At 34.5% G+C, this 20,925-nt stretch overlaps 2 protein-coding genes across 2 annotated transcripts in view; both read right to left on the bottom strand.

Annotated features, from left to right (window-relative positions):
* Positions 1–1,911, bottom strand: part of LOC137397078 (ubiquitin carboxyl-terminal hydrolase 24-like) — an 89,349-nt gene extending 87,438 nt beyond the window's left edge. Inside the window, exon 1 of the mRNA XM_068083366.1 lies at positions 1,809–1,911. Within this exon, the coding sequence (XP_067939467.1) occupies positions 1,809–1,856 (48 nt within the window). The 5' untranslated portion in view covers positions 1,857–1,911. The remainder of the gene's footprint in view (positions 1–1,808) is intronic.
* Positions 1,912–1,938: 27 nt separating this feature from the next.
* LOC137397086 (ubiquitin carboxyl-terminal hydrolase 24-like) lies at positions 1,939–20,430 on the bottom strand. Its single transcript, XM_068083374.1, has 7 exons — positions 20,230–20,430; positions 18,692–18,786; positions 14,962–15,073; positions 11,419–11,639; positions 8,361–8,541; positions 4,767–4,875; positions 1,939–1,967 (listed from the first exon to the last, which is right to left on the bottom strand). The coding sequence occupies exons 1-7, from the start codon at positions 20,428–20,430 to the stop codon at positions 1,957–1,959; spliced, it is 930 nt and encodes a 309-aa protein (XP_067939475.1). The 3' UTR covers positions 1,939–1,956.
* Between the last annotated feature and the right edge of the window lie 495 nt (positions 20,431–20,925).

The raw sequence follows: 20,925 nt of genomic DNA, 5'->3' as shown, positions 1-20,925 counted from the left end.
TAAACAAATAAATACATGGACTTGTGACAGTGCTCTGATAACTTGAACGTTCTGATAACTTGAACACTTTTGCTCGGTCCCGTGAAGTTCGAGTGATCCATGTTTGACTGTACACCGCTCTGGTCTAATTATGCACTGGTATAAATATCTCAACTTAATATAATTGAGAACACATCAGGTCTAAATATCATAACTTAGTCATACTTGAGAACACATCAGGTCTAAATATTTCAACTTAGATATACTTCAGATTACATCAGATCTAAATATTTTAACTGAGGTAGACGTCAGAGCACTTCATGTTTTAAATACAGTCAAACATGGATAACTCGAACTTCACGGGACCGAGCAAAAGTGTTCGAATTATCAGAGCGTTCAAGTTATCAGAGCACTGTCACAAGTCGATGTATTTACTTATTTATTAGTAGATACATGTACATATACAAACTATAATATAAATCAAAAGCACAAATGGCTTGTTTCAAATTAAATGCTTCTAATGTAAAGTTTAAAATGGTTTTATCAAAAAGTATAGAGATTTTTCTATCACTTGAGATTGGTTTGTTGTTTGAGGTGATGTTATTGCCAGGACGTTTTTTAGATTGACATTGGCAAAACTTGATCGTTGTTGAAATGCTCAAAAGAAAAGACATCTTTTTCTTTTGAGCGTTTTACACACGATCAATTTTGCCGATTTTTCTTGAAGTTTATGCAAAGATTACCTTACTTTACCTGGGATTCGTTAAGAGCAACACTCCGAGGCAGTTCAATTAGAAGTTTTACGAGGTTTTACGGTACATTGTATATCACTCACGCTTTTTGAATGAATACTTATTGAATGTACACACATATTCTGTGTTTAGGTCAAACGATGAATAATTTTTTAGCTAAGACAACGTATACGTTTAATTACAACAATTTTTAAGACGTTTTAAACATTCAACATTCCGACGTTGATTCAACACGGAATCAACGTCAGAAAACTATTCATCGTTTGACCTAAACACAGAATACATGTACATTCAATAAGTATCCATTCAAAAAGCATGAGTGATAGAGTGATATACAATGTACCGTAAAACCTCGTAAAACTTCTAATTGAACTGCCTCGGAGTGTTGCTCTTAACGAATACCACTTTCCTTGCTTCCGAAGGGCGATCGCTAAGCGGATGTTTGGTATAAATCAAAATTCACCAAACCTTTAGAAAAGTCGTTGACAAAAATATTTTGCCGATGGTGGTAACAACGACGCTTATGAATTACGAAAAGATGAGGTTTACCTTTATGGCTTGGAATAAAGTGATTTTCTAAAGCGATAACAACCGTTTCGGTAGCCGTTGGGCAAAAAACAGTTCGAGTTAACAGCGTTGAGTTCGAGTTATCTATAGCAATTTATCATTACATGGGAACGGACCAAAGAAACCGTTCGAATTAACTATGTGTTCGAGCTATCCGTGGGCGAGTTATCCATGTTTGACTGTATCTTAACTTACATATACTTCAGAACACACTAATCTAAATATCTTCGCTTAGATATACTTCAGAACACACCAACCTAAATATCTTCGCTTAGATATACTTCAGAACACACCAACCTAAATATCTTCGCTTAGATATACTTCAGAACACATCAGGTCTACATATCTCAACATAGATATAATTGAGAACACATCAGGTCTAAATATTTTAACTTCAAAATGATTGAGACTTGCTCTGCCGCATTTTATTATCACCTAAATGTAGATAATGTGGGAAATGATCACAAAAATACAACAAAAAAGCAAGATATGATGAACATTTCACCATACCTCAATGAGAGCATTCATCTTCGCATTAAAATGAGCACATTTCAGCATGCTGAGTACGAGTTCAAGTCGCTTCTCATCTACACTCTCTACTTGCTTTGGCCACAGATAGTGCAGAATGATCTTAACATGCCTCAGTAGGTCACATGCTCTACCTATGTTCTACAACACCAAAATACATTGACACAAAATTTAATTGATGGCATTTTTAATTTAACAAGTGGCCATTTATTTTGTGGCAAACAATTTCATTTCAAAATGATTTGAATGAACCTAATTTATTGAGGCGCACGGATTACATTAGATGTCCTTTTAACAAAATACAAGCATAACAGAATATCAAATAATCAATCATAATGAATAACTGAAATCATCAACCAGTATGATTTTCAAGTACCGTGCATTGTAGGAGTGAAGTACTTTTTTCGGTGAGTATTTCAACACTGGCGCTAAACTTGCATAACTACAGACTACAGTTCTGGAAGTTGAGTTTTATTGGAAGACATTTCGTCTATTTAACACCTTAGGTATCTATCTTAAAATATGTTTTTGTTAAAATCTGACTGAATGTATGAACCTGTATTTAGCAAGTAAAAATCACACACAAAAGACAGACAAGCTTACAACAATCAGGTATGCAATTGCAGAAATGTAAGTATGTGTCATGACACTGACCAAGTACAAAAATGTAACAGCATAAATACTCAAATGGCTGCAGGCTTGAGCAATGCTATTATTCCAAAATGCTATCCGTAATCAACAGTTTTGTCATTAAATAGACAAATGCCATTTTGAGATGCAATACCAGGAGCGTTACAGTAACATGAGCCTTTTGTGAAAAAGTGACTTTTATCAGAGCTGATGACTTGATCAATATTGTGTTTAGTACTAGCAGCAAATATTCGTCACTAACCTTTGTCAGAGTAATCAGCCAGTAAAAAACTACACAAGTCTATTTAGGCTATTACTAAAAACAGTCGGTGCCAATAGATATGAGTGTATCACAAGTTTTAACTACGATATATTTTAAGCACCCCCAATAAACTACCTTGAAACGAGCGGCCTTGAAACGAGCGGCCTTGAAACGAGCGGCCTTGAAACGAGCGGCCTTGAAACGAGCTACTTTCAACCAAGTTGCCTTCACCCGAGCAGCACCATGCACTACCTTTCAAGCAACGAATATTATTATTATTCGAATATATTATTATATTAATATGTACTATTATTATAAGTATTTACAAAATCGTAAACTGATTATCCAGATGCATAATTCGATACATTCCAATATGATTAAATCACAATATCAGTTTAAACTAAATATAACTATAGGGGATACTTTTGCACGCAAGACAGCAAACTATTTAATAGTTTACATAAAAATATGTACTCGATAAGTGTAGAGATATTAAATGTGAGGTTAACAGACATTGTCATTAAAGGTATTTTGAACCTTGCAGTTTTGTCACCAAAAAACAAAAAGAAGCTTTGTGAAAAGTAAATTTAGTTGCATTTTTATTAAAATTGATCATGTTTAATCTATTCCAATAATAACATTCATTGATGGCGATGGCTTTATGTACCATTATAGTATAAGTATAGTATAAAAGTATAGAAAAAATTAGTAGAGTTAAGCCTCTAACTAAACAAAGTTTAAAAATAACCATAGAAAATAATGAATGCATAAATGAGACATTAGAATATAAAACACTAATGTACATTTATAAATAAATCTTTGATATTCTTGCAATATTTAAACTGCTGATTTTATCTTTACGCAATTTGTAATTTCCGATATTTGTATATATACTGCATCCAGAAATGGATTTAGTGCCTACTCGGTGAGCTTGCTGTTTTTCAAGGAGGCAACTTAAGGTAAAGCTGCTCAATAACAAGTTGCAAATAATGAGCACTAAAATAACTTACTTATAGATGTTTAAAGCATGGTTTACACTAAACTGGTGAGACTAGCGTGTGCTAGTACAACTTACCACTCCGCTGCTATAGCTACTAGCCACACTCACCAGCTAATCGAATCTATGTGTGAATTTAGCAACCAATGATTATTAGTTTTGTAACTGAGTCATTCAACCTACACCCACTAGGAAGGCATAAGAAAAACGCCAAACCCACGCATGTTTGTGAACATAACTTCACAATGTTTTGGTTTGAATGGCATCGGATGTGAAACAGCCTGCAGATGTGCTTCCCGAACGATGACGGCGCATTTTTTATCCAAGATGTCTATTTTATAAAATTACTAGCTGAATGTTTGCCGTTGCACAGGTAATTTCTTGAGCCGATGAATTTGAGTAGCTTAAGCTAGTCTAAATATTTACTATAAGAAGCGCCGTGCTTATAATCGTTACGTTAGGCATCATGATCTTTCAAGCATGCTAGTAGTAACCAACATAACTTTCATAAGCGCATAAAGTGGGCGCATTTTAACTGGTGTAATAAGTATGTGCACAACTATTCCATATTATGGCAAATAGGCCGCATGGTGTGGCGGATAACATGTCTGTCTGCCGAACTAGGGGTTTCTGAGTTCAATTCCAGTACAAAGCGGCTTTTTCGTTGCTAAAACTTTTGCTTTAACTGGACATACAAGTGACAGATACTCATATATATATATATATATATAGATGAGTTATGTAGTAAGTTAGGAGAATCTACCATTCTCATCTAAATACTTCAGGCTGTCTAGAATGTCAGGTTTTAACTATAAAGGGATAAGCCCTGTGTAACTCTTGTGTTTCTAACTACTATCTAACTACTAAACACTGTTGCTGTTCTAAAAATAACCTACCACTTGAGAAGATATTTCGTGATCCTATTAAAAACTTTGTACAATTGATGTTTGATCCGCCGCCTGGCAATAGCTTCTGATGACACAATAGGAAACACAAAATACTGGAAACAATTTCCTTACCTTATCCCTGAAATCATCCATTCCTAAATTACCTATCGTATGCAGTATTCTTTTGATGCTTTTTTCAAGCATTGGCCGTGCCAGACCGACCACTAGAAACTGCACACAGGCTGCTAGAGGCTCCATCAGGGCTGCCATGGCCTACAATAAAAGCACAGATATTCTGCCATTGCACACTCAAAGTATTGAAATGCTTCTTTTGTGTTTGGCAATCAAGTAATCATGCTCCAACCGATAGCATTTTGACAGATTTAAACAAGGTCAATAAATGGCTCAGTATAATAGTTGTTCTCTCTTACCAAACAAAATAAGGCATCTTCACGTATAACATAAAACAAATTTCAGCACAACAGCATCACTTGAATTGTATGGAAACTTTCACAATCAGGTAAATTCAGCAAAAGAACTAGGATATAATCATGATACACTCACGGGCCTGATAGGTAATAGCAGAGTAAAGCCAGAAAAAACCATATTGCTTTAGGCAGCCATATTGTCTTAAGCAGCCATATTGGCAGCTAGTTAATCCTATAGGAACAATGCCTGGTGGTTAACATGATGTGTGGTTTGCAATCCCTTGCCAACGATCAAGCCGCAAAGAAAGTCACCTATTAAAGATGCGATTGCGTCAAAAAAGTCCACCGAATGATATCAAGACCAATAAAAGCTACAACATCAGCTACAATTTGATGTCATTTTTGTCGTTGTAAATGAACCATGTCCAGAGATATAAGCTTTTGAATGAGATCATTTTTTGAAACGCTCAGATTCGAGCGGGTGATTTATTCGTGACACCTATAGTAATACATGTGAAAAGAGTCCACGAGCGATAAATATAAGACATTTTCTTTTAGTACGAAAAATCATCAGCACAAAGTTTTTATATAGGTCATAATAAATGTTATCTATACTAAAACGCATTGTCTGTGATATTGAAGTTAGGGATTTTACTCAATTACTAGATCCGCATCAACCTTTACTGAATTAATTGACATCGTTAATTTACTTAATTACTGCGTCCAGTTGAGTTACCCTAAATTGTTTTGGAGGAGAATTCTTCAAATATGAGAAGTAAACGTGCCATTGATGTTTCTATTTTCTTTTTAACACAATTTTAGATTAACTGATCTGTTGCATTTTTTTGCTGCTTCATTATAAATATCTGCGATTTTTGGTCATTGTATCTTAACCTTTAATGTTTCGATGTTTTAATAGTAAAGCATACAAAATGGTTTTTTTTTCTTTTTCATCAAAGATAAAAAAATATTTTATTGAAATTAAACACGATCTATATCTACTCGTTTTTATTTATAGTATGTAGTATACAGTGCGGTTTACGGTGTAAAATTAAAAAACATACCTTACCGATGTCGTTATCTCGGCTTGGAACGGATTAAAATTTACATACATTAATTCTAATGAGAAAACTTGTTTCAGATCTAGAACAGCTCGGTGTTCGAACAACCTTCTGAACAGATCGTACTTGAGAACCAAGTTTTCACTGTATATATATATATATACTGTTGTGTTTACATTTAGATTATATTTCCCTGTTGGAGACTATAATGTAACTTCCTGTGCACGCAAGCGTGACACGGATGCACAGTGAGTTTTTGCTACAAAATAAACGATGTTGATTATTAAATTGACGGCTTCTTAATTAATCTATAGCATCTAGCAATATAATGACTTGATGATGAACAAGGGTTAAATATACTAAAGGTAATAATTTTAGTACTTATGAATACATTTACTAATTAATAAAATTATAACTTTTTTGCTATCACCAATCATCGTTTCATAACTATTTATAGTTTTTTATCGTTTATAATATTTGCTTCAAATTTCCTTTGGCAGTTTTAGCTAGTAAATTAGATTTATGATTAGAATTTATGTTCACTTCTCACTTGCAGAAAGTGAGGAAAATCGATTGATCAATGCTCATCTTTAACGCCCAGAAACAAAGCTTCTAATTGTTGGCTTGGCATACTTATGATTTTGTTAAACAATTTAAAAGTGCATTATAACAACATTTCAAAATTACACTAGCAATCAAACTTCCAATTTGAAAGCTTTCAGTAGATACGCATTAGAACAAAATATCCATAAATGACATATATTTATTACATTTGTTTTATTGATTACAAGATGTTTATGTGCTGCCACCAGCGGAGCAGCTGTGTTAGTCTGGAAACTGCCATAAATAGGAATAAGAGACATGATTGTTTGCTGCACAAACCATGATATGGTTTGTTTGAGTTTACTGCAGTATATCAAGTTGTCTTATTATATGAGCTGGAACTATGTGAGTGGCCACGACTTGATGAATATTTTTAATAAAAACTTTATGCCGAAATGAAAATTTTTTGGCTTGTAAAAATTATATAATAAAATAAAATTGTTGAAGATAATGCAAGACATTATTTGCAGAACATATTGAATACATCATAGCCCCGCTGCCAACTGTGCTGAAATCTTGTCCGATAGATGGATTTATAAAGTTTAATCAGAGACGTATTGACAGGTACTTTTGCATAGCTCTCGACTCAATTCAAACGTACCAAATAATAAGAACTCAAAACATTTTCGCTCCACGCTACTAAATCAAAACAGGTGAGCCCACAAACCGCCAACCAGCTGCAAGAATGGCTTTATTAAGCCTTTGCTGCAGAATCGGTGAGTTGATCGATTTAAAAGAAATTGACACTTTGCGTTCACTATTTCAGTCAACCATTTCAGTCATAAAACCATTTGTTTAGTACTTGAATCAACTAATCAGATGTGGCCAGTAAATTTTTTTCTACAAATTGGTGCTAACAATGACTAGATAACGTTGACTATACTTGACTTTTTAGGGATGCAGTTGGTTTCGGAAATTATTCGAACATATTCTTTTCAATGAAGCGGCTTGCTTATTTTATTTAGTAATTAGTTTATGGTGTGGGTAGTAACTGAGAACTTCGCCGATACAAAGGCAGCAATGAAATAAATTAACTCGACGACCTAATTACCGTGGACTTGCAGAATCGTAGTCGGTACTCAAATGTTTACACAGGATTTAGAGGAAACTAATATGACAAATTTTTAATTTCCCTTATTTGAGACATTTATAATAATGTATCTGTAGCTAGATTTAAAATTTTATCCTAGCAATCATGAGCAAATACAAAATAAAATATATGCCAATAGAGTCGTGTAGGACTAGACTCTTATCGCAATTTCCGATGTGAATACGAGAGATAGAGACAGACTGTTTAACTATACACATCATTTTGGGCAAGTCTGGGCACATCTTTTATTTCTGAGCGCTTTTACCGCGATCAATTTTTGTCGATTTAAATCTTCAAACATTTTCTCAATGAGAACTAAAACAACAAACAACATATTAACTGATAGAAAAAAAATCAATACTTTCTGTTAAAATCAACTAAAATTTGACGCAATCACATCTTTAATAAGCTGATCCTCAGGTGAATGAGCAATGATAACAATAACAATAATGATAGTCATGTCAATAATAATAATAATAACATGCTGGCAAAGTGAATGCGATGTGACCAAAGACTAATGCTGCCCTAACCATAGTAAGCAAATTAAGACTGGCCTTGGCAAGGCCCAAAACATACAGTGATGTTGGTCTTTGGAAGCTCGATTATACTGACTATCTTCTCTAGACCCTGGCTGTATTGGAATCGGTTGACAAGGTTGGAGAGCCATGAGAATTCCCGGCTACCAAGATGGCTCTTATGGGGATAGCACATGACCCTCTCTTGTCCTATCTTATCCTCCCAATACTCACACTTTGTCCTGATAAAACAACCAGTCCCTGAATTGCATCTTCATGCTAACGCAAAGACATGCCCAACTTGTAATGTTCATGCTAACAAAGAGATGCATACCCAACTTGTAATGTTCACGCTAACAACAAAACAGAACCACGTAAACTGCTAGCTAATACACTGTACAACTGTGCGTAAGCATGAGCCCTGGCTACGAAAATTGATCTGGTGTGTTTGGAACTTGCTCACATCTACATCGGCAGTAAAACCATTATGAAGGTATTTGGTGTTTGTTTGGGGTACTTTTGTATTCTCACATTCTATTGGCCGGTTAAAGCATCTACAAAACCAGTTTTCTTTTCCTCTTGAAAATTACCGGAAATAATATTTTACCTTGAAATTACAAAAAAGATTATTGAAACTAATGTTGTATGTGTGAAATTAATTGCTGAAATATATCCCGAGCGTGAGAACAATTAGAAAATAACAAAGGCATGTAAAACAAGAAAACACGGGCATGCAAGATCAGACTCAGTAACAATTGAAACAGCAGCGCCGAGTAAAGCCGTGGTCATACGATGGCCGAACTGACGTAGGTTTGGTTCGGAGGTTGTTTTGGTTCGGCTAAGCCACAAGTCACACGGCATCCGAAGTCACTTCACTTCCTAGATACTATACACATGGAGACAGAACACTGTTTCATTGGTAGTTTTTATGTATTTGAGCTAAATATTTCTATTGTAAACAAAAAAACTTTGAGGAACTATTATTAATTATAATTACGCAGCAGATTAATTAGAAGATCGTTCAGCTGCTCAAAACAACAAAACTAATCACATTCTGCCAACCAATTCTTATCATCAACAAAATTATGTTTTTGTTAAAGGTTGACTTGCAAGAAAAATTCACATTACAGTTATTTGATATCAAAAGATTTACCTTGTCTTACTCTGTTGTCTTGTAGGTGGAAAATATGTATAGATGTGATTACAAGCTCTTAAAAGCTCAAAAACGAACAGTTAATCGCAGCCATCACAAAACCGCTGTAGATTGGAATCTCTTTCCAAAACGGCTCAAATGTGACGTGTAGTTGTACAAGATGGCTTCTGTTTACACTTTCATGCAACCTCATTCGTCGAAATATTTTCACAAATATACATCACGCATTCAATAAAACTATGTCTATTGTTCTTGCACATATATTTTATCGTCATTGTAATGCTGTCACTTTCAGCAATGATATCCTATAACCTACCGAAAAAATTTGTTTAATTTTTCAACTTTAGATCGAAGGAGTACATATCATTGTCTGACAATCATGACGAGCCTGTTGGTCACCTGTGATAATCGAAAAATGCAGCAAAAATTATTCATGAAGTATGGGTCACATGATCAGATTACGACTAGACGATTAGACCAAGCCGAAACAAAACTGTAAAGTAGCGAGCATCTATATTTGATACGGGGTCTTCGGTAAAACCCGAAGTGTTTGTCATAAACTAGTGCTACGAGAAGTTTTATATTGAGCCTTTTATTGGCCTTTAAATTTACATGAGAACATCACGTGACAAAACAATAATCAAATGTAATGACTACGTCAGAAAAATAAACTGATTCCGATATACGACGGTTTCGTGATGGCTGCAATTATCACAAAAATTTTTATAAGCTTTTAAAAAATTTCGTGATAATCGCTCTTTAAAATTCTTAAAAGCTCAAAAACTGTTCGTTTTTGAGCTTTTAAGAGCTTGTAATCACATTTCCACATATTTTCCACCTACAAGACAACAGAGTAAGACATGGTGAATCTTTTAATACCAAATAACTGTAATGTGAATTTTGTTGCAAGTCAACGTTTAACATATGAATGTTTTTCTATACTGAGTACATAACAAACCAAAACAGTCTTTATCATAGTACTGTGGTTTTACATAAATAAATCAGTCAACGATTCTTCATCAAGATGAGTATGACGCATTACTTCTACATATCTACTTCTATTATACACAAAAGAAAACCACACTCATTATCTTACATTTATGCAACACTCAAGTGCAACATCTTACATTTATGCAACACTCAAGTGCAACATCTTACATTTATGCAACACTCAAGTGCAACATCTTACATTTATGCAACACTCAAGTGCAACATCTTACATTTATGCAACACTCAAGTGCAACATCTTACATTTATGCAACACTCAAGTGCAACATCTTACATTTATGCAACACTCAAGTGCAACATCTTACATTTATGCAACACTCAAGTGCAACATCTTACATTTATGCAACACTCAAGTGCAACATCTTACATTTATGCAACACTCAAGTGCAACATCTTACATTTATGAAACACTCAAGTGCAACATCTTACATTTATGCAACACAGTCACAAGCTACATTGTGCCTGAGTAAAGCCCGGCAAAATCCTTTTACAATATATCATTAGAATGGCAATGGATGACATCTTTTAATTATTTTACTTATTCCCAACGAATTCCATGTAGTTTTGTGCATTCAAAATGAAGAACCAAATATTGTAAATGACGCCATCTTTTTTGATGTAATCCGGGTGAGCCTTCCAAGTTGTTTAATTAATGAAATAAAAAGATCGCCCCATTTCTTTTTTAACTTTGCTCAAACACGTAGGCAGAAATGTGACGCGTACTCTCTAGAATTTTAACCAGCCAATAAGAACAGGGGTTCGGCCAAAAAACTCCGAGCAGAACTGAAATGGTTCGTTTCGGCCAGAAATGTCTTCGGCCGAACAGTTTACAACCGACCCCGACGTCGTTTAATTCGTTTCGGCTCTCGTGTGACCACGTGTGTTTAGCATCTACTGCTGCTGATTCTACTGTTCCAGTAGCGCCATCTTCAGTAATTCACAAACACTGTTTGAATACCTCATAGATTTGTTCTTCTGGTGATAAACGCAGTCTGGGGAGAAGCTTAAAGCAAGAATATCTAATAGAATAGTGGGCACGTAAGAATCCTCCCCTTCGGCTGGCAAAGTCAGTGCTGTTGATACCAAGTCCATTAAAATGAGCATCATGTCATAAACACCTTCCTGTATCTCAGAAGACCAGCGAAAGATTGCCTGAGAGTTTAGAAGTTTTTTAAATGACTGCAAGCAGAAAAACAAGTACAAAGAAGATTTTGTGGGTCTAGACTGACCTAATTTGACTTGAAGTAATTCAAAATACTACTGATGGAAGCTTATTTATATTTGTTTATAAGAAAATAGTTTTTACTATTTGCTTGGCAAGCAGCCATGCAAAACTGCCCCCATTCCTGACTTTGACTTCATTTCTAGTTTTGGAACTAGCTAGTGCCTGCTAAATATGCACACAGACATCTCGCGAGATTTCAAAAGGCTGACAACAAATTTTAATAGGTATATTTCATATCAGGTAAAACTCAAGTTAATATATTTCCTAGCAAAAAAATTGTCAAGTTAGTGTATTCCATATAAGGTAAAACTGTCAAGTTGGTTATGTCCCTACCAGGTAAAATTGTCAAGTACGTATTTTTCCTACCACGTAAAACTGTCAAATCAGTATAGTTCCTATCAGGTAAAACTGTCAAGTTAGTATAGTACCTATCAGATAAAACTGTCAAGTTAGTATAGTTCCTATCAGATAAAACTGTCAAGTTAGTATAGTTCCTATCAGATAAAACTGTCAAGTTAGTATAGTTCCTATCAGGTAAAACTGTCAAGTTAGTATAGTTCCTATCAGATAAAACTGTCAAGTTAGTATAGTTCCTATCAGATAAAACTGTCAAGTTAGTATAGTACCTATCAGATAAAACTGTCAAGTTAGTATAATTCCTATCAGATAAAACTGTCAAGTTAGTATAGTTCCTATCAGATAAAACTGTCAAGTTAGTATAGTTCCTATCAGATAAAACTGTCAAGTTAGTATAGTTCCTATCAGATAAAACTGTCAAGTTAGTATAGTACCTATCAGATAAAACTGTCAAGTTAGTATAGTTCCTATCAGATAAAACTGTCAAGTTAGTATAGTTCCTATCAGATAAAACTGTCAAGTTAGTATAGTTCCTATCAGGTAAAACTGTCAAGTTAGTATAGTTCCTATCAGGTAAAACTGTCAAGTTAGTATAGTTCCTATCAGATAAAACTGTCAAGTTAGTATAGTTCCTATCAGATAAAACTGTCAAGTTAGTATAGTACCTATCAGATAAAACTGTCAAGTTAGTATAGTTCCTATCAGATAAAACTGCCAAGTTAGTATAGTTCCTATCAGATAAAACTGTCAAGTTAGTATAGTTCCTATCAGATAAAACTGTCAAGTTAGTATAGTTCCTATCAGATAAAACTGTCAAGTTAGTATAGTTCCTATCAGATAAAACTGTCAAGTTAGTATAGTTCCTATCAGATAAAACTGTCAAGTTAGTATAGTACCTATCAGATAAAACTGTCAAGTTAGTATAGTTCCTATCAGATAAAACTGTCAAGTTAGTATAGTTCCTATCAGATAAAACTGTCAAGTTAGTATAGTTCCTATCAGGTAAAACTGTCAAGTTAGTATAATTCCTATCAGGTAAAACTGTCAAGTTAGTATAGTTCCTATCAGATAAAACTGTCAAGTTAGTATAGTTCCTATCAGATAAAACTGCCAAGTTAGTATAGTTCCTATCAGATAAAACTGTCAAGTTAGTATAGTTCCTATCAGATAAAACTGTCAAGTTAGTATAGTTCCTATCAGATAAAACTGTCAAGTTAGTATAGTTCCTATCAGATAAAACTGTCAAGTTAGTATAGTTCCTATCAGATAAAACTGTCAAGTTAGTATAATTCCTATCAGGTAAAACTGTCTAGTATAGTCCCATCAGGTAAAAGAGAAGAACCCTGTGCAACTAACACACTAGCTATTAAAATTAGCATCGCTAGATTTGAATAGAACACATGCTCGCTGTAAGCCAATGAAAGCAGAAATTTGGCGCACAACTAGCAAGTACTTGGTACGCAACTAGCAAGCAATTGGCACACAACTAGCAAGTATTTGGCACACAACTGACAATCACTTGGCACACAACTACTGGTAGCAAGTACATGGTACGCAATAACTAGCACGCACTTGGTGCGCAATCAGCAAGCACTTCGTACACAATAACTAGCAAGCAATTGGCACACAACTAGCAAGCAATTGGCACACAACTAGCAAGCACTAGGTACGCAACACTAGCAAAGACTAGGTACGCAACTAGCAAGCAATTGGCACACAACTAGCAAGCACCAGGTACGCAATAACTAGCAAGCAATTGGCACACAACTAGCAAGCACTAGGTATGCAACACTAGCAAGCCTTGCCAGTTATTAGTGACACGTGCGTCATCAAGTACAGAGCACAATCCTGAACTACCATCATATTGTCAACTGTTCAAGATGGATAAATGGGTTAAAGGCAACAATGCTTTGTCTGTTGGTGAATGTAAGGAGATCTAACTCTTAAATTTAGCCCTTGAGGCTCTAAAATTAACTTCGCATTTGTCTCACTAAGCCTTTCAGTCGCGTGGTCGGTAAACATGAATCTGTTGTCGGTGCATTTTCCAGCTGCCTGTAGCAATATTGAGAAACTGAAAAGTTAGGCTCTCACTTGGATAGGTAAGTTACTAGAGAGGTAGGTAAGTTACTTGAGAGGTAGGTAAGTTACCAGAGAGGTAGGTAAGTTACTAGAGAGGTAGGTAAGTTACTAGAGGAGTAGGTAAGTTACTAGAGGAGTAGGTAAGTTACTAGAGAGGTAGGTAAGTTATTAGAGAGGTAGGTAAGTTACTAGAGAGGTAGGTAAGTTACTAGAGAGGTAGGTAAGTTACCAGAGAGGTAGGTAAGTTACTAGAGAGGTAGGTAAGTTACTAGAGGAGTAGGTAAGTTACTAGAGGAGTAGGTAAGTTACTAGAGAGGTAGGTAAGTTATTAGAGAGGTAGGTAAGTTACTAGAGAGGTAGGTAAGTTACTAGAGAGGTAGGTAAGTTACTAGAGAGAAGTTTCACATTCTAGGGATACAAAATATTTAAACACGGTTTTACCCAAAACTAATTACAAAAACTTGAAAAAGTTCCAGAAATGATCACAGAAAGAACTAAGAATTTTGCCAGTCATGGTCATGAATGAACTAGTATAGCGACATCTGGTCTGAATTTACATATATATTTGCTTAGTTACTAGTGAGCAAAACCTAAAACAATTACCCAGAGCAGCATGTCATTAAAATTTTGTGAGCTGTTCTAAGCATAAGTGCCAACGTAATCACAGAAAGAAAGCCTAGTTTATGTTCGTCTTTAACTCAGGAGACTCCGAGCAAAGCTACCCTAACAATAGCAACTAGAGCAAAGCTACACTAACAATAGCAACTAGAGCAAAGCTACCCTAACAATAGCAAAAGAACATACAATCCTAAAACTCTAAAGCATCTTATCTTCACTTACCTCTGGAAGACACTGATTTAGAAATTTTGAGCACAGCTCATCATTTCCAGCTTTGCCCTCTTTTAATAATTTTATAGCAGCAAACATACATTTTGCCAAAGACTCATCTTCTCTATAACAGATACGCCTTTGTGTAGGAGTTTCAACGTGCAACACGATTTAGAAATCTTACATTTACCTAAAAGCACTCTATACAAGTTTCAACACTGAACATCTATAAATTCACCTATATGGAATACTCCATGAATCTGTGTATACTCTTAACTCAAGCTCATAAAACTGAACATCTATAAACTCACCTATATGGAATACTCCATGAATCTGTGTATACTCTTAACTCAAGCTCATAAAACTGAACATCTATAAACTCACCTATATGGAATACTCCATGAATCTGTGTATACTCTTGACTCAAGCTCATAAAACTGAACATCTATAAATTCACCTATATGGAATACTCCATGAATCTGTGTATACTCTTAACTCAAGCTCATAAAACTGAACATCTATAAACTCACCTATATGGAATACTCCATGAATCTGTGTATACTCTTAACTCAAGATCATAAAACTGAACATCTATAAACTCACCTATATGGAATACTCCATGAATCTGTGTATACTCTTAATTCAAGATCATAAAACTGAACATCTATAAACTCACCCATATGGAATACTCCATGAATCTGTGTATACTCTTAACTCAAGCTCATAAAACTGAACATCTATAAACTCACCTATATGGAATACTCCATGAATCTGTGTATACTCTTAACTCAAGCTCATAAAACTGAACATCTATAAACTCACCTATATGGAATACTCCATGAATCTGTGTATACTCTTAACTCAAGATCATAAAACTGAACATCTATAAACTCACCTATATGGAATACTCCATGAATCTGTGTATACTCTTAACTCAAGATCATAAAACTGAACATCTATAAACTCACCCATATGGAATACTCCATGAATCTGTGTATACTCTTAACTCAAGCTCATAAAACTGAACATCTATAAACTCACCTATATGGAATACTCCATGAATCTGTGTATACTCTTAACTCAAGCTCATAAAACTGAACATCTATAAACTCACCTATATGGAATACTCCATGAATCTGTGTATACTCTTAACTCAAGCTCATAAAACTGAACATCTATAAACTCACCTATATGGAATACTCCATGAATCTGTGTATACTCTTAACTCAAGCTCATAAAACAGAACATCTATAAACTCACCCATATGGAATACTCCATGAATCTGTGTATACTCTTAACTTAAGATCATAAAACTGAACATCTATAAACTCACCTATATGGAATACTCCATGAATCTGTGTATACTCTTAACTCAAGCTCATAAAACTGAACATCTATAAACTCACCCATATGGAATACTCCATGAATCTGTGTATACTCTTAACTCAAGCTCATAAAACTGAACATCTATAAACTCACCCATATGGAATACTCCATGAATCTGTGTATACTCTTAACTCAAGCTCATAAAACAGAACATCTATAAACTCACCCATATGGAATACTCCATGAATCTGTGAATACTCTTAACTCAAGATCATAAAACTGAACATCTATAAACTCACCCATATGGAATACTCCATGAATCTGTGTATACTCTTAACTTAAGATCATAAAACTGAACATCTATAAACTCACCTATATGGAATACTCCATGAATCTGTGTATACTCTTAACTCAAGCTCATAAAACTGAACATCTATAAACTCACCCATATGGAATACTCCATGAATCTGTGTATACTCTTAACTTAAGATCATAAAACTGAACATCTATAAACTCACCTATATGGAATACTCCATGAATCTGTGTATACTCTTAACTCAAGCTCATAAAACTGAACATCTATAAACTCACCTATATGGAATACTCCATGAATCTGTGTATACTCTTAACTCAAGATCATAAAACTGAACATCTATAAACTCACCTATATGGAATACTCCATGAATCTGTGTATACTCTTAACTCAAGATCATAAAACTGAACATCTATAAACTCACCCATATGGAATACTCCATGAATCTGTGTATACTCTTAACTCAAGCTCATAAAACTGAACATCTATAAACTCACCTATATGGAATACTCCATGAATCTGTGTATACTCTTAACTTAAGATCATAAAACTGAACATCTATAAACTCACCCATATGGAATACTCCATGAATCTGTGTATACTCTTAACTCAAGATCATAAAACTGAACATCTATAAACTCACCTATATGGAATACTCCATGAATCTGTGTATACTCTTAACTCAAGCTCATAAAACAGAACATCTATAAACTCACCTATATGGAATACTCCATGAATCTGTGTATACTCTTAACTTAAGATCATAAAACTGAACATCTATAAACTCACCCATATGGAATACTCCATGAATCTGTGTATACTCTTAACTCAAGCTCATAAAACTGAACATCTATAAACTCACCTATATGGAATACTCCATGAATCTGTGTATACTCTTAACTCAAGATCATAAAACTGAACATCTATAAACTCACCCATATGGAATACTCCATGAATCTGTGTATACTCTTAACTCAAGCTCATAAAACTGAACATCTATAAATTCACCTATACGGAATACTCCATGAATCTGTGTATACTCTTAATTCAAGATCATAAAACTGAACATCTATAAACTCACCTATATGGAATACTCCATGAATCTGTGTATACTCTTAACTCAAGATCATAAAACTGAACATCTATAAACTCACCTATATGGAATACTCCATGAATCTGTGTATACTCTTAACTCAAGCTCATAAAACTGAACATCTATAAACTCACCTATATGGAATACTCCATGAATCTGTGTATACTCTTAACTCAAGCTCATAAAACTGAACATCTATAAATTCACCTATACGGAATACTCCATGAATCTGTGTATACTCTTAATTCAAGATCATAAAACTGAACATCTATAAACTCACCTATATGGAATACTCCATGAATCTGTGTATACTCTTAACTCAAGCTCATAAAACTGAACATCTATAAATTCACCTATACGGAATACTCCATGAATCTGTGTATACTCTTAACTCAAGATCATAAAACTGAACATCTATAAACTCACCCATATGGAATACTCCATGAATCTGTGTATACTCTTAACTCAAGCTCATAAAACTGAACATCTATAAACTCACCTATACGGAATACTCCATGAATCTGTGTATACTCTTAACTCAAGATCATAAAACTGAACATCTATAAACTCACCTATATGGAATACTCCATGAATCTGTGTATACTCTTGACTCAAGCTCATAAAACTGAACATCTATAAACTCACCTATATGGAATACTCCATGAATCTGTGTATACTCTTAACTCAAGCTCATAAAACTGAACATCTAGAAACTCACCTATATGGAATACTCCATGAATCTGTGTATACTCTTGACTCAAGCTCATAAAACTGAACATCTATAAATTCACCTATATGGAATACTCCATGAATCTGTGTATACTTTTAATTCAAGCTCATAAAACTGAACATCTATAAATTCACCTATACGGAATACTCCATGAATCTGTGTATACTCTTAACTCAAGCTCATAAAACTGAACATCTATAAATTCACCTATACGGAATACTCCATGAATCTGTGTATACTCTTAACTCAAGCTCATAAAACTGAACATCTAAAAACTCACCTATATGGAATACTCCACGAATCTGTGTATACTCTTGACTCAAGCTCATAAAAGTTTGCGGCAGGAAAATCTGAAGTATCTGTGACTTCCATAGTCTGAATATGCAATCAGAGAACACATTACAATGCACAATTAAAAAATTCAATTCCGAAGTTAAAAAAATTAATTGGAATTACTACATTACAAGTAGGCTATATTTTCAAAACATCTCCCAATATTTAAAAGGTTTGAACATACGATAGTGGCATGTCAACAAAACTTTGTCGAAAGCTTGACTAAAAAATTTAAATCTCGATTGAGCTAGTCTAAGAGCCAGGTTCGAAAAAATCATGATTTTTCCCAAAACATCGGATTTTTATGCGATTTAAACCGATTTGTTTAATCAATTTGATTTCTTTAATCATTTTTCCAGACGCAAATTGTCTGTGAATTACATTGCATGCCATAATGCTGGTGAGCCCTCTTTTCAATATGACTCCCTTACACGCTTGAGTTGGCTAACTTATATTTCTTTCATTCAACAGCCATATTAAATTATGCGCAAACTACATGCAAGTTGATGGAGCAGGGCTGCTAACAATTTTACACACACAGCACGAATGAAAGTGGAAAACATAAAAAGCGCTAAGAAATATTCCGGCACATTTTTCTTAGGTGTAATTGATGCGGTTGACAGAATGCCAGATTTATATTACCTAACAGGTTTCTTATTTTTGAATGACCAAAACCAAAAGTAGAGAATGCTCATCAATATTTGCACTTGAGCTGATTGCAGTAGTGTTTGATGTCATAATGTCATCTATCAAACAGAGTAGTAAGGGAAAACTACCAGTTACAATTGCCACCTCACAATCAATCCTCCTTTGAGGTATACTAAAGAAGCTCATAGGTTCTAATTTCCAAAGTCCTTCTGTAATATTGTACTGTACCTGCAGTCAATTATCTCCATCGAACTTGCTAATTTATGACAGAGCGATTTTTTTCTAAGCTTTGAGAGCTTGAATAAAGCTAACCAAGTATTTTAATCTAAACTTAAGTCACTAGAATGGTTGATCACAAATATGTTGAATAAAATTTGTTCATTGATATTTATCATAACCTTTAAAACAAACATGCAAAAAATCCCTCACACCGTCTATCTATTGGTCATTGTTTTCACTGAGAGATTTTCACAGACACTAATATGCTCTCAAAGACAGTAACTATTTTTGACTGGTTACTGTCAGGTGGTTCAATCTTCACCGATAGGTCTCCTGATGAGCAAATTAAATCAATGACTTAAGATACGGTAAGACTTCAAGGTTGATAAGTCAGGTTCCAGCTTCAGCTAAATAACATGGTTCCACATCAGTCATCCATCGAGTGGATATTATATTTAATGATGCCAATTTATCAGTAAAGCGCTTGCTGTAGTCCTTTTTTAAATATACATTCTAGTTTTAATAAACACTGAAAAACTTTACCTTTTACACAGTCGGTAATTAAGTTAGCTACAAACAGTCAGTATTCTTTAGTAATAAAGCACGTTCGCTTCTTACCCCACTTCCATCGGCATAGTTAGTAGCCGAGTTGCTGAGGTCATCTAAACTGGTAAGCTGTTGTCCATTGGTCAGCATGTCTACAGCTTCGTTAATATCACTTTTTGCAATTTTAAGGGCTCTGCGAATTTCACTTTCGCTAGGAAACCCCATCAACAACAGCATTTGCACATTTTCATCCGTCGGAACTGTTGTATCCATTTTACTGAGTTGGTAAATAATTGCATAAAAAATTCATTTACTAGTATAGTGTTAAAAACTGTGAATTACCCAGACAAAGCTTCATCACGAATATACATTTAATTATACCGCTCGTCCTCTCCACTTTTCTTTTGCGGTGGGAAAACTGTCTTCAAAGACCTTGGCCGTCAAATAGGATGTCGAACAGTTTTAAAAATTAGTTAGTGTAATCTTATAAGTTTATTTTTTCTATATAATTAATTAAAAATTATAATAAAATACTGTTGGTATTTATTTTCTAGTACTCGTTTTGTCAACAACCAGTAGCAGACAACTCCTTAATCCCAATATATTTCATAGCCGTATTTTAATAGATCGTTCATTGGAATTGTCTCCCTTTACCATTTGTAATGATACACCTTGGGCTGACAACAAACGTTTATAGTGGAGAGATGAAATGTAAAATTTCTACCATTAATACTTTTGGAAAACTGATGATCAAAAGTACCTTCTCAG

Source organism: Watersipora subatra, chromosome 1 (genome assembly GCF_963576615.1).
Source record: "Watersipora subatra chromosome 1, tzWatSuba1.1, whole genome shotgun sequence".
In the NCBI taxonomy this organism is placed as follows: domain Eukaryota; kingdom Metazoa; phylum Bryozoa; class Gymnolaemata; order Cheilostomatida; family Watersiporidae; genus Watersipora; species Watersipora subatra.
This window is presented reverse-complemented; position numbering and strand designations above follow the sequence as displayed.